This window comes from Girardinichthys multiradiatus, chromosome 11 (assembly GCF_021462225.1).
Source record: "Girardinichthys multiradiatus isolate DD_20200921_A chromosome 11, DD_fGirMul_XY1, whole genome shotgun sequence".
NCBI lineage: Eukaryota > Metazoa > Chordata > Actinopteri > Cyprinodontiformes > Goodeidae > Girardinichthys > Girardinichthys multiradiatus.
The window spans coordinates 35,727,556-35,742,403 of NC_061804.1; the positions used below are offsets into that span (position 1 = coordinate 35,727,556).

Sequence of the window (14,848 nt, forward strand, 5' to 3'; positions counted from 1 at the left end):
TTTAATCCAAGTCTAATACTCAGTCTCACGCTTCAGTCACTCATCAGTGATCAGGCCTTCTGGACTTTAGTCAGTCTTTGATCAAAAGCTGCATTAAACAAAAAATGTTTGACCTCCGGATTTGAAGGAGCAAACATTTTTTTGCACATTTCAGGTTTTCATAGAATTTGGTCCAGAGTTGATGAGCAGAGTTGTTTAGTTGTGGCCCTGGCAACACTGAGTAAGCAGGTCTCTGATGACCTGAGGGGGTCTACATGGTTCGTACTTTACAAGTAATTTGGAATTCTTTTTTGGCATAAGACCATTTAGTGCTTTATGGACTAATGGCAGAATTTTAAAATATGTGTTTTACAAACAGCCCTTAGTGTAGAGTTAATGATGGAATAAAAATATAACTATTGGGCCTGAACTCCAAACCACCTGTCTGGCAAAAAACAGACACTGCTCATCACCTGGCCAACACCATCCCTACTGTAAAACACAATGGTGGCAGTGCCATGCTGAAGGGATTTTTCTCTGTGGTAAGAACAGGGTGATAAGTTTAATAAAGAATGAGATGATATAGGCCAAATTCAGACAGATTATTCAAGAAAACCTGCACCAGAGTGCTGGAACTCCAATTAGTTTGACTTTTGGAAATGTTTATAAAATCTCGATAGACAGCCATTTTTAGGTCTTTTGGAAAGGCCTAAAAATGGTTGTTCACCGATGATGCCCATCCAACCTGAGTGAGCTGGAGATGGATCTGCCAAGAAGGATAGAAGGAAACACTCAAAAAAAGGTGTGCTAAGCTTGTAGAGACATAAACAAGATCTGAGACGGTCGTTGCTGCCAAAGGTGCCCAAACAAATTATTAAACCATTGGTGTGAATACTAAATGAAACACTCGACTAACAAGCATTTGTCAATGAAAACATTTCAACATATTTCTACAAAACTGTATATGTCTTTTCATTATGGGGTACTGTGTGTAGATCTTGGAGGCGAAAAGGCTGAGATCTCTACTTTAGAGTCAGTTTATAACAAAAATTAGAAAAGGTGTAGCAGTGTGAATACTTTCTGGTGGCATTGTATTTATGCAGCTACAGCATTTACAGAGACAGGAATCCGATTGGACTCTGGGCTATTTTGGGAATTCTGAATAGACGAGACAGACTGTCAATCTGAAGTACTGTCAAAGGACCGGTGGTGACACACTTGCCAAACAATAGCACACCAATTTTACGTCTGTATCCAGATATATGGTGCGATCCCATGAGATGGAGGGAGGACAGAAAGTATAATTAGCATCAAAAGAGGGAAAGAGCGTAGAAAAGGGGGAGGAGAAGAGAGAAACTGACGGTATAAACAGAATGGAAGATGCACTAAGGGAGGAGCAGCAATGTCTGGAGCCTGTCTGCTTTGATTATTACAGTGACCCAGATTATAAAAATGTGAAAAATCCTGGAATGTGTTCTTTTTGTTTCTAGATATCTAAGGGATGACATTACACTCAAATGTTCTGGTCAATCATTAATTGATAACTTAGTCACATGCAGCTCAGTTATTCAGTTTGGATTAAAAAGTTATGATTTTCCTTTCTATTTATCTATCCCACAGAATGCAGGCTGATGAAGGGAGCCAAAGCCCAGCGTGGTTCTGTAAAGAGTCCCGGTCCGATCAAGCGCTGCAAGTCTCCTGCTGATTCGAGTGAGTAATCAGCACCTTACGATGTAATCTTTTCTCACCACACCTGATAATAAGCACAGTCAAAGATAGGAGAAAACTACAAGGCCAATACATGGTGTTGCAAATGAACAAATTTAACAACATGTGACAGCAGAGGGATTTAACTGACCTTTGACCTTATTCTAAGGGGGATGGTGAGGATGACAGATCAATAATGCATGAGGAAAAGGTGGCTTGCATCCAATGAGCAAATAACTGAGATGATTGGTTTAAAACAAATTTGTTGTGCTTGAGGATATGTCTTCCTTTATCTGGCTTCACTGATGATTTAAACTACAGGATCAAAAATCAGCTCCTTTATCTTGGATCGCAGGACTATTGTATTTAGGACTGAGCATTATTTAAATTAGCCTTTGTTTATGGGCAAAAATCTAGTACTCAGTATGAGGGTGCTCAAGATGCTCCTTTTGAGTAAAATAAAAAAACATGAATAAATCAAGAAAAGTAAACAAAGATTACACGAACATCTGTCAGCTGTTTGTTAGACAGGCAGGTTAATATTTAATGGTATCCATCATTGAAACCCCTGGCCCTCAGTGACAGGTTTATTAATATTTATGGTTAGATAGATGGATAGACTAGATGGTTTTCTCAGGTCAAGCCTTTTCTTTACTGCTCCAAAAGTTCTCCTTGTCAATGTGGCCCCAGTGTTTAATCTCCCTTTTCATTGACAGTAAAACCTTTCTCCAGAAGATTATTGTATAATTTGAATTGACAGCTGCATATTTCAGTTGTGTAAAGGTGTTAATTTTTTGAGTAGCAACTCGTTTCTTAGTTGATGTCCTGTCAGCCGATGTTGATGTTAAACTCACTTCACTGGACATCGTGGCACTAGTGTTCAGCTATGTTCCAGTTTATGATCAGCGTTAGCCTTGGTGGTTCCTCTGTTGTTCTTGAGCTACCGAACCAACAGCCTGTCACCTGAGTGATAAGTTTGAATCAGATGGTTGACACTTGGACACAAATTACTGTACCAACATAAAAATGATTCCAAACACACATCAAACTAGTTTTAGGAGGGATAAAGCAGGCTAATATTAATCTTTTGTAAAGCTGACCTCAACCTATTAGAAATGTGTGGCACTTGCATGAATCCAGGTCCATACCAGGAAACTAACCAATATAAATGAGCTCTACCAATTCTGCCAATAAGAGCTGTCGGTTATCATAATTATGTCAGTGGTTTGTTGATGGCTGTGGTTTCTCTTAGACTTGCTAAAGGACATTAATAAAAATTTGACATTAGCTGTGTAGTATAATATTCAAGCCTGTGTTAACTATAAATTTCTTATTTGTGCATGTAGCGCTAGTTTTCAAACATTATTAAAGTTGTTTGGTATCTAATCATTTGACTCTGAAAATGGTTCAGATGATTCTTTTGAAGCCCTAAACACCATGACACTCATTTACTCATTTCCAGGACTCGAACCCGGGACGGCCGCTTCGAGGACTATATCCTCTAAATGTGGTCGCACGCTAACCCCTACACCAGCGTCACACCAGTCTCAGATTTTAAATTATTTTTATTCCACTCATGCACAGCAGTACTCTGTTGAATATTTGGCCTAAGTTACAAAGTAGGATCTGTTGACTTGCACCAATGAACCCAATGGGTCAGTGAGGAAATGATGGGCTATAAAACCTAAAACACAAGCAACTTTTTGTGTGATGATTGGAGAATGCCTGACTATCAAGCACTGTCTCCTGGAACCTCACTTGCACCCGGCCTTGTCACCCTTCCACCGGAAGGGGGCCTTCTTCTTTCTGTTTTAAGCCGGGCCTAGAAGTGCTCCAGGAGCTAGCTGGTGCTTACCACCGAGCCCCCCGCTACTATGCCTCCCCCAGGGTGTTACCTTGTCTCCCCAATCTGGGTGAGGTTCACCATTCTTTGTTGTCTACCATTCATGATAGTCTTTGATTCACTCTGTGTCTGACCCTTCCCCAGAGGCCAATATGCAATGGGAGACTGTCCCAGGGACCAGAGCCCCGAGCTTCATACCTCCCGAATCAAAGGGTTCTCAAACTTATCCACCACATCAATGTGCCAATTCTGTTGAGCAGGATTGGACATTCGTCTGCATCAATATTAACCAGTTAAAGTGTTTTGGGCATCTGATCAAGATGGGCATGTCCCACTGGGAGAAGAGCCAGAACTATCTGGAGGGATAATGTATCCCTTCTGCACTCAGAACTCCTTGAGATCCCCCAGAATGAACGGGAGAAATGGATGTCTGGGATCCAGACGTCCTGCACCCTATCTCTGAGATCGGATCTCAGAAGAATGCAAAGGACATTTTAAACAGTTATATTATGTCTCATATGTTAAAATGTGTCTTCAAGGCTGAACATTTTCAACTGACACAAATAAAAATATAAAGTTATGAAAGTAATGAAAATACATTGAGCTGTTTGGTGCGCATTCAGAAACGTGGCAGTCAATCCTCTCTATATCCAAGTTCTATGCCAATATAAAATGAGCTTTACAAATATTAAAATCTAAAGTCAATATGATGATCTAAAGTCAGAGTTTCTTTTTATTTGTAGAGAAAATATTACTATGTCTCCACTGCAGCTGGCTGTTTGGTCTCAATACAGACTTGGCTTTTTGTCCAGTCTCTGTGGGAGAGCTATTTATCTCTAAGCTGATTTTTAAGATTCCAAGGTAGTAGGTATTCTGATTTATCTGTTTTTTGGAGCAAGTTTAACTTTTTAACAAGCTGAAACGGCCTCTTTTACTCTCCATCTAGCCGAGTGTTTAAGTGAAGCCAACTGGGGGGAAAAAAGAGGAGCTTTATCCACTGTTTGTTTTTGACACTCAATGGTTCAGATTCAAGCTGGCCATCTGGTTCACTCTTATAGAAAAAACTCTTTTAAGGCATTTACAACACACAGCTACATCACCTCACACTGCTCTCAGATATAAACAGAGGTTCCTAGCAACAATTCAGGACACAGACTGAGAGAATGAAATGCCGCCAAACTAAGCCAGAGGACTCATCAGCCTCTTGTTGTGCCTTTAGATGAGAGCCAAGTAAGGCCACCGCTCAGGACTGACTTTTACAGAGAGCAAGGAAAAGCTGTTTGGATTGGTCTTGCACACTACTGAAGCCACGCCACCTCTAACTCTTTCCCCACTCCCTCTCTTTTACTTCTTTCTTTTCTTTCTTTCTGCTCTGTCGGATGCCTCAGCCAACGGGACCGGCTCCAGCAGCCAAATCTCCACCCCGATATCCAAGCATTCCCCCACCTCTACCCCCACCAGTCCAGGCTTGAACAACAAGCAGAAGGTACCCAAGCCTTTGTTAATCTACAAGTGCCTTGCAGTATTCACACTCTTTGAAACTTTCCACATTTTGTCACTTTAAAACTACAAATTCCAACAGATTTAATTTGGATTTGTGATAGCCCAACACAAAGTAGTGCATGTATGTGAAAAGGAAGGAAAGTGTGCTGGGCATTGGGTATTCAGCTACTTTTTTCTGATACCCAAAAAAACCTTCAGAAGTTACCTTTTCAGTATGCAGTCCACCTGTGTGTAATTGATTGCAAGTGTAAATGCAGCTGTTATGTTCTCTGCCTCAACAATTTGCTAGAGAACAAACATGATGAAGAATCACACCAATGTGTCAGAGAGAAAGTTGTGGAGAAGATTTAAGCAGGGTTAGATTATAAAATGGGGTCCTTAAATATTAAATGATCTCAGGGCTCTGTTCAGTCCATCCTCTGGAAATGGGAAGATTATGACACAACTGCAAATTTACCATGATATGGCTGTCCGCTTAAACTGACTGACCGGGCAAGGAGATTATTAATGAAAGGTACTCAAGAGGCCCATATTAGCTCTGGAGAAGCTACAGAGATCCACAGGTGGGAGAATCTGAATCAGGATTACTATTAGTTTTGCACTCAACAAATCTGGCCTTTTATGTAAATGTGGGATAAAGAAATCTATTATTTAAGGTGTTGCAAACCATTTATCCTTTGCTTTTCTTTCAGAATCTTTCACTGCTTTGTGTTGCACATGCACTTGAAACCCCAATATCCCAACATAAAACTAAAGTTGGTGGTTGTAATGTGACAAAATGTAAAAATAATTTTTAAAGGTGCTTTTATTTAATTCCAAACTGATGATACTGACCTTCTGAGTGTAAGCTCATAGGTAACTATGCTGTCCTCTGCTTCCAGGATCTCTACCTGCCCTTATCTCTGGAAGATGAGGACTCTCTTGGCGAATCGATGTAGACTTTCTTCCTGCAGCCAGCCTTAGCTTTGGCCTGAAACACAGAAGTTTTTTACATCTGCTGCTTTCCCCCTTCACTCACAGTGCCACCTGTTGAGGAGAAACCACTTTGTCTCTCTTTTTTAGGGCCTTTGACACCATTTGCTGCTTGAGAATAACAAACTGTTGTTAAAATCAGTCTTGTCAACTCACTAATGTTCAAACATGATAACCACTTGTTCGCTGTTATGTATTTTAATTGTGTGAATAAACAAAAACTTTTTAAACATGTTGATAAGGGGTTGCACCTTTAGTTTTCACTTAGACTTCCAAGCAGCAAATGGGAATTTTCAGCCACATGTTACACAACTTTTTTATCCACTTTTATCCACCATTTTTGTGACTGTCCTCCTGTCCCTCCGTCCAACAGATGAAGGTGTGAATGTTAATGATTCCTTGTCGGAGGAGGGTCTGTTAAGCCAGATAAGGGTCTTTCTAAACCTGCTGTAAATACGGTGTACAGCCATCCATCCCCCATAACCTCTCTGCTCAGTGTCCGTTGATGTGCTTCCATTATGTCACTACAATGTCTAACCTTCACTCAACATGTAACAGGGTCACGCGGTCAAAGTAGAAGAAAATTCAAGCGGGGATAGTTGGGATGCAGCCATTCGTTTAAAGGGATTTTTGTAATAAATCCTTGAAAGTAAATAAATAAAACATAATTTCACAACAGAACAAGCACCAAGACTCTTTACAATGTTCATTAAACATATTTGGCATTCATTTTGCCCAGTCAGACCGCAGGGGAAGATGTAAAGGCATCGCACCCTACACCTCCTAATGTTGGTGTTTCATCTGCTTTGACCCTTCACATTGACAATAGGCTATAAGTGGTTCTTACCATCTGTGTTTTCATAAGATGCAGTGCATGAGGTTGTGAAACTTGTGTGAAACGTTTCTGTTAAAAAGCTGATGTCTTTATGTTTTATTGAAGGACCTAATGGTACATAAAAACAACCAAAGCAAAATCAAGTAGACCCAGAATACACTTTGATTGAATACAGAGTTGATTAATTCCCCTTTAGGCCAGTTTATCACCTCTTCTTTTTGATTTGACCGCAACTAGTGGTGATATAAACAATAAATGGTGCCCTGTAAAAATATTAACAACACCTTCACTTTTTGTCATGTTACAGCCACAAACTTCAGTGATGTTATATATTTCCCTATTTTCATTGCTCAGGATAAATTAGACTGAATGGAGAGCATCTGCGAGCATCAATTTTAAAGTCTTTCCAACAATTTTAAATTGGATTTATATTTGACTTTGGCTGAGCCTTTCTAACAGAAATGCTTTGATCAACACCAGTCTATCGTAGTTCAGGCTTTATGCTGAGGGTTGTCCATTTGGAAGGTGAACCTCTGCCCCAGTCTTTTGGAACCTATAACATGTTTCCTTCCAGTATCGCCCTTTCTTAACTCTATTCACTGTACGATCAACTCTGACAAGCTTCCCTGCATGCTGGAGCAAAGTACCCACACATAATGATACCACCACCATATTTCTTGGGGGTGGGGGACTATAATGTAATGTGCAGTTTTACGTATCTGATGTGTTGATAGCACAGTTACGTTAGCACTGAGATTAAATTACACACAGGCAGACTCTAGTGTACTAATTAGGTTACTCCTGGAACCAATTGGTTGCATTTGTTTTTATTTAGAGGCATCAGAGTAGCGGGTGCTGAATACCACATGCATGCCACTCTTAATTTAATTTGTGAAGATGTTGAAAACGATCAGCTTAAAATTCTTGTTATATATTCCTTTCATGTCACAGATATGCTATATTCAATTCAATTCAAAGATACTTTATTGATCCCCGAGGGGAAATTAGAATAATATATACATATACAAAATATATATGTATACAAAATAAATATTTTGTGGTTGTTATGTGACAGAATACAAAAAGGTTCACGCAGCATAAATGCTTTTGCCAGGCACCATAGCTGGTGAAATAAGTCTCAAAGCCAAAGTGTTATTTTGACCCAAGAATAAATTGAAACAGGAGGAAATGTAACTTTTTGATAGTTGTGAAATATTCTGGAGCAAGCACAGAAGGAGTTTATGCATGTCACGTTTAAAACATAAAGAATAAATCATCTAAAGCAGTTAGTTGCATTATGGCGCTAAACAGTAGTGGGATTTCTCCTCTTTTTGCATGGCTTGGCATAGTTCAGGGATTCTGGGAGGGTGATGAAAATGTGTTTGTCCAAATTTCATGTGTGGGTTTAAAATTTTTATAAATCTTGTTAATTTATGTGAAAAGTACCCGTGTAGGATTCTTCATATCCTTAGTTTTTACTTGCTCTGAACAAGGTTTTCTACGCTTCTATATGCAGTTCTGTACCTCCATATTCCTATTTTTGACGTTGTGACTTCTTAAGGTGTGTCCACTGAGATGTGGCGAAGGGAATTTTTCTTAGCAGGGAATCAAGCCTGAGAAGCCTCTGAATCGAATGAGTGAAGCACAAAAGCAAGGATCAACTAATTGATTAAGAAACAGATTTTTTTCTGGCCAACCTTTCAAAATGCCTAACCACCGATTCACAATAGTCATAAAATGCTGCACCTGTAGCGTCTTTTCAATTAAGAACTATGCATTTGGATTCAGGAGTTGCTAAAGTTGTTCTTGTTGGTAGAAATTACCTTTTTATTAAGACGTGTGATGAGAAAGGAGCCTAAAGTAATTATCTTTTCTCATCAGGTTATTTCATTGCGATGAATCGTCTGTCTGAAAGTCGTGCGTCTTTAGATGTGATGCTCCGTCTGTCTGCTTGATGCGCTTTGAATAACTTTTTGTCAGCCACTTGCTGAACACAAGCCATCACAATCTGGTGCTGTGAACTCCACCTTTCTCCTGCAGGGAGCGCTGTTATGCCAGCACAACGGCTAATAATAGCAGCAGGGATGCATCCTTTTGACTACCATTTTGTAATCGCTGTCTCTCTAATGGCCACTTCTGTTGAACCTCACACACTAATAATGTTCTTGTTTCCTTACAGCTTCTTACGTCTCTCAACATCTTGAGCAGAAAAATGATGTTTGTCTTGAATGAAGCGGCTGCCACCATCAAAGATGGTTGTGTGATACATCACCATCAGTGGTGCCTTTTTTAGATAACTGTCTTTTGATAAAAAAGAAATACACAATAAATGGGACGTGAAAGGCTTGTTCTTTAGCAGCTATTTGTAAAACATTTTTTTAAACGTCTTAAACAAGGCATTCTATCACACTTTGTTTTGTAGAGATACAGGACACTTTATCATGGTGTAAATACACGCCCTCTTTCATATGTATGCCTTTGGGATTGAATATTGTTTTCTTTCTCTCTCTCTAAAATTTACACTGTCGTTTTTAGTGGTATTTTGCAATGTTACAGTGGCTTGTTTCAGTGCTTCATTCAATGTATTAACTGGTATCTTTTTGCAAATAAAACATTGGTATTTCACATCGAGTTTTCTGTTCATTACAAAAACATGTTTGATGTTTGATGTCCAATTTATTCTTTGAAATGCATGAAAGGAATCTGAGGGCAGGGGATACCTGATCAGTCATTCTTGGTGTCTAATGGTGTTTATAAGGGTACAGAGTCCTTTGTTAATACTAAATATCAAAATGCAGTAAATACTTGTAAGAATTGGGGTTTATGTGTTTAAAATATTGCATTTAAAATCAAAAATATTGAAATGGTAATTGCTTTTTTTTTAAAAGTAATGATAATTGAATTGAGTGGTTAAATATAATGGATGGATAAATAATTAAATTTAAAAATACAAACTCCTAAAAACAAAACAAAAACAACCGAAATGTATGCTAGTTGCAAAAAAGGTTTATTAGGGTAGCTTTATTTGTTTTTTAATTTATTGTATGGATTAGTCTAATTTATTTCCCACACATGAACTCTTTCAGTGTCATAACTCTGTATATTCATTAATAGAGTTATAGTTAAAGAGAGACACCCTAATACATTTTTAAACACGAAGTACTGAAGTTACAATTTAGTTAACTTCATGAATTTGTCAGATTTCTGTAAACCTTTTGCAGCAGTTGAAGTCGCTCCCTGCTGGCTATTTTGTAGATTGCCGGTTTTAGGCATAACTACCCTGTCTTTTAAGAAAAACAAAAACAGCTTAAAACCTCTGTGCTAGAAAAAAATGGCGAGACATAATCTAAATATGTTTAGCTGTGTTTAATCAGGTTATTTCTAAATTTACAACAAAATTCAAAGATAGAAATATGAAGAGGAAAAAGTTCTCCCTTTGGAATCTCTGCCATTTTGATGATTATATAAATTTAGGTAGTTTCAAAGATATTTTTTGGGGGGGAGGGGGGCTGTCAATCAGATTTAACTTTATATAAAACATACATCTACATTGGCATTTACAGCACCTATTAACAGGTTACTTTCTATTCAGAGCAGCGGTGTCCAACCTTTTGCCAAGTGGGCCGAAAGAGCCACATAAAGAAAAGGCAAGTCTCAAACCAACAAAAAAAGACCTTAAATGTTTCCGTGCATTCCATGTGTTGTGAATCTATGTAATTTCGAAGCCTTACTTGCTGAAATGAGCGACCATATTCAATTTTTTTAAGCTGTACCTGTATTTGGTTAACTGTTGATTCTAAACTGGCTTCAGAGGTTTGTATACTTCATCTTTTTCATGTCAAATCCCAAACAGTTCATTTAGATTTCTTTGATGCCAGAATTGATGGCTCTCTCCACACTATTTTTACACCATATTACACTCCAAAACAATATTTAAATAATTTGGCTGCCACCTCTTCCAGAAAAAAGCCAAAATAATAATCTTTATAGTGTACATACTGTTTTATATTTTATATTGTTACTCTGTTAGCACTAGTGTGGATGGTACTGTGATAAAATATTTCCTTTCTAGGATTATAAAGCATCTGTCCATCTGTCTAAAGATACTGGGTAAATCAGGGGACACAAAAAACGACCACTTAACCTAAAGAACTGTAGAATCAGAATCAGCTTTATTGCCATGTTCGTACATACAACAAACAAGGAATTTGACTCCGGTACACTTTGCTCTCTGGGTTTCTTTTTTGTTTTTTTGTGTTGTAAGATATATTCTGCATATATCCTTATGTCCATAAATACATACACTGCTCAAAAAAATATAGGGAACACTTAAACAACACAATAATATCCAAGTAAATCAAACTTCTGTGAAATCAAACTGTCCACTTAGGAAGCAACACTGATTGACAATCAATTTCACAGCTGTTGTGCAAATGGAATAGACAACAGGGGGAAATCTTTGGCGATTAGCAAGACACACTCAATAAAGGAGTGGTTCTGCAGGTGGGGACCACAGACCACTTCTCAGTACCTATGCTTTCTGGCTGATGTTTTGGTCACTTTTGAATGTTGGTGGTTCTTTCACCCTCGTGGTAGCATGAGACGGACTCTACAACCCACACAAGTGGCTCAGGTAGTGCAGCTCATCCAGGATGGCACATCAATGCGAGCTGTGGCAAGAAGGTTTGCTGTGTCTGTCAGCGTAGTGTCCAGACCCTGGAGGCGCTACCAGGAGACAGGCCAGTACACCAGGAGACGTGGAGGAGGACGCAGGAGGGCAACAACCCAGCAGCAGGACCGCTACATCCGCCTTTGTGCAAGGAGGAACAGGAGGAGCACTGCCAGAGCCCTGCAAATGACCTCCAGCAGGCCACAAATGTGCATGTGTCTGCACAAACTGTTAGAAACCGACTCCATGAGGAGTGCAGGACGCTTGGCATTTGCCAGAGAACACCAGGATTGGTAAATTCACCACTGGCGCCCTGTGCTCTTCACAGATGAAAGCAGGTTCACACTGAGCACATGTGACAGACATGACAGAGTCTGGAGACACCGTGGAGAGCGATCTGCAGCCTGCAACATCCTTCAGCATGACCGGTTTGGCAGTGGGTCAGTAATGGTGTGGGGTGGCATTTCTTTGGAGGGTCGCATGGCCCTCCATGTGCTCGCCAGAGGTAGCCTGACTGCCATTAGGTACCGAGATGAGATCCTCAGACCCCTTGTGAGACCATATGCTGGTGTGGTTGGCCCTGGGTTCCTCCTAATGCAGGACAATGCTAGACCTCATGTGGCTGGAGTGTGTCAGCAGTTCCTGCAAGATGAAGACATTGAAGCTATGGACTGGCCCGCCCGTTCCCCAGACCTGAATCTGATTGAGCACATCTGGGACATCATGTCTCGCTCTATCCACCAACGTCACGTTGCACCACAGACTGTCCAGGAGTTGGTGGATGCTTTAGTCCAGGTCTGGCAGGAGATCCCTCAGGAGACCATCCACCGTCTCATTAGGAGCATGCCCAGACGTTGTAGGGAGGTCATACAGGCAGGTGGAGGCCACACACAATACTGAGCCTCATTTTGACTTGTTTTAAGGACATTACATCAAAGTTGGATCAGCCTGTAGTGTTTTTTTCCACTTTAATTTTTTGTGTGACTCCAAATCCAGGCCTCCATTGGTTAATAAATTGGATTTCCATTGATGATTTTTGTGTGATTTTGTTGTCAGCACATTCAACTGTGGACAGAACAAAGTATCCAATGAGAATATTTCATTCATTCAGATCTAGGATGTGTTATTTGAGTGTTCCCTTTATTTTGTTTGAGCAGTGTATATACAATATACACACATACAAAGGATAAAGGAAAACTTAAGAATACACAGAACCTAAAAAAAACTACAGATTGTCTCATTACCATAATAAACCAAATAAACATGCAACCAAAAAAACAAAAGATGATAGGAACAGGAAAACGTGAACTAAAGACTGCAGCACAGTCAACTTACAGAACAAAAGTTCAAGATATCTTAAAACCAAACAATAAACTGAACTTGGAAAGCCAAGAGTGAAATCCAAAAATAAATCAAAACTCACAACAAAAATCCCAAAGATCATTATTGTTCCACATTTTGTCTGGTAACAATACACTTCAGTGTATTTTATTGTGATTTTATGAGAAAATAAACACAAAGTAGCACATCATTGTGATAAGAAAGAAAAATGACCAATTGTTTTGTATTCAGCCATAATTACAGCTGCAAGTCCTTTCAGGTGAGACTTACCAGCTTTGAACGTCTACAGATGGTTGATGTTCAAACCAAATTTCAGTTGTATTTTGGTGTTGACTTTGACTAGGCCATGCTAATGCATATATATGCAATTCCACTGTTACTCCTCTCTGTATGGTTAGTGTCATGGTCCTTCTAGAAAGTGGAGGTCTGCCCCCAGTCTTCCAGATTTTATTGCAGGGTTGCTCTGTATTTAGCTCCATCCATGTTCCCATAAGCTTTGACCAGCTTCCCTTGTAAAACAATGCATTCCCACAGCATGATGCTGCCATCACCATGTTTCACAGTGGTGTTTTTAGGGTGATTTAGAGTGTTTACTTTCTGCCACACCTTATATTTTGAACTTAAGGAAAATGGGGTATGAATACTTTTGCAAGGCTCTGTACATTAATGATGTCCTTCATATATCAAATGTGTCATATAAAATGATTTCTCAGATTGCCTAATTTTTGCTGTGTGTGACTAGCAGAGTGTTGAGCTGGAAAACAGTTTCCTTAAGCAAATGTCTTCTTAATAACCACCCTGTTTTCTTGAATTGCTCCCTCAGAGCACACTGCTGCCTTTGTTTGAATCATCTGTTGAAAGGTTCTCTACTGAGGTTTAATCAGGACTTCCAACATTCCTTTACGGGAAGTGCTTTCGTCATGCCTTCCATTTTGAATACCTCTTTCCTGTCTTAAAGAAGACATCTTCACTAAATTCTGCTCATGACCAAACTAGTCACTCCCATCTTTCTACGGTTTATCTCCTGAATCTGTACAGACTCTCCTCATTATCGTTGGCCCTTTAACAAAAGGCGGTCTCTTTAGCTCTTTAGAGCTGGGATTAGCCTGACAAGATCTCAGTCAGAGTGAGGGAGTCACAGTGCCTCTGTGTTCCCTAACAGTGAAGCCCAGACTACTGGGTGCCTGCCAGCTTGTATCATTCCCACTGTCCACTGATGGTGTGGGGATGCAGCTCATTTGTTCTCTTTACTCAATAATGTGTACCACTGGCAAACTAAATGCAAGTTCATTTGTGTAGAAAATCTTGAAATTTGAGTCCTTTGAGTGTTGTTAAGCAGGACAAGCAGGTTTATAGTTGCTTTACCTTAAGCAGACTTGGAAGTGTGTAGTTTCAGTCTCTGCTTCCTATGCGTTCTTTTGCAGCGATGAGCTTGTCTGGCCGATTTTCAGACCCTGTTTTTGGGAAATCCTCGCTGCAGCAAAGAAGGGAGACTTATTTGATTCAGAGCAAGGTGTGTCAGACAGCTGTTTTGTGTTGTGGCTCTTGAAACTGAAGCGTGGACTGACTTCTAAACACCTGACCTGGAGATTGAGGGAACTTTGAGTGAATCTGGGCTCATCTCCACAAGAACAAGAATTTTCAGTAGGTAAGTGCTACTTTTGAATGGTTTATGTTCTTCGTTTGTCTCTTTTAAGGCTAGGTTGCTTCGCTTTGGCTTATAGAAGTTGACCGTAAAGAGCAGCATTTGCTGTTTTCTGAACCTCAGTTTGAGGTACGGTACTTTATGTATTTTTACCATCTATGTTTCACTGACTGAAGTCAGCATGAACCTGTCTTTAAACAGATAGCCTATCTTGATCACCATGTTGACGTACATACCGGAAATGCTGGGAATTGTAGTTGTCATGACCTGTACTAGCCAGATAAAACACTATCAACATTTGTTGTTTTTATACTCCAATAAAGAAAATAAGATTTAAAACCTGACATAAAAAGG

The 14,848-nt window shown here is 39.6% G+C and overlaps 2 protein-coding genes across 3 annotated transcripts in view; both read left to right on the forward strand.

Annotated features, from left to right (window-relative positions):
• Positions 1 to 9,464, forward strand: part of LOC124876614 (neuronal migration protein doublecortin-like) — a 38,074-nt gene extending 28,610 nt beyond the window's left edge. The window contains exons 5-7 of the mRNA XM_047379536.1: positions 1,600 to 1,689; positions 4,918 to 5,015; positions 5,914 to 9,464. Coding sequence (XP_047235492.1) covers positions 1,600 to 1,689; positions 4,918 to 5,015; positions 5,914 to 5,970 — 245 coding nt within the window. The 3' untranslated portion in view covers positions 5,971 to 9,464. The remainder of the gene's footprint in view (positions 1 to 1,599; positions 1,690 to 4,917; positions 5,016 to 5,913) is intronic.
• Positions 9,465 to 13,934: 4,470 nt separating this feature from the next.
• Positions 13,935 to 14,848, forward strand: part of LOC124875947 (calpain-5-like) — a 35,402-nt gene continuing 34,488 nt past the window's right edge. Inside the window, exon 1 of one of the 2 annotated variants that reach the window (XM_047378382.1) lies at positions 13,935 to 14,493. The gene's annotated coding sequence lies outside the window, so the exon portion shown is untranslated. Of the gene's footprint in view, positions 14,498 to 14,848 lie in introns of both variants that reach the window. The other variant, XM_047378381.1, reaches the window with a different exon arrangement.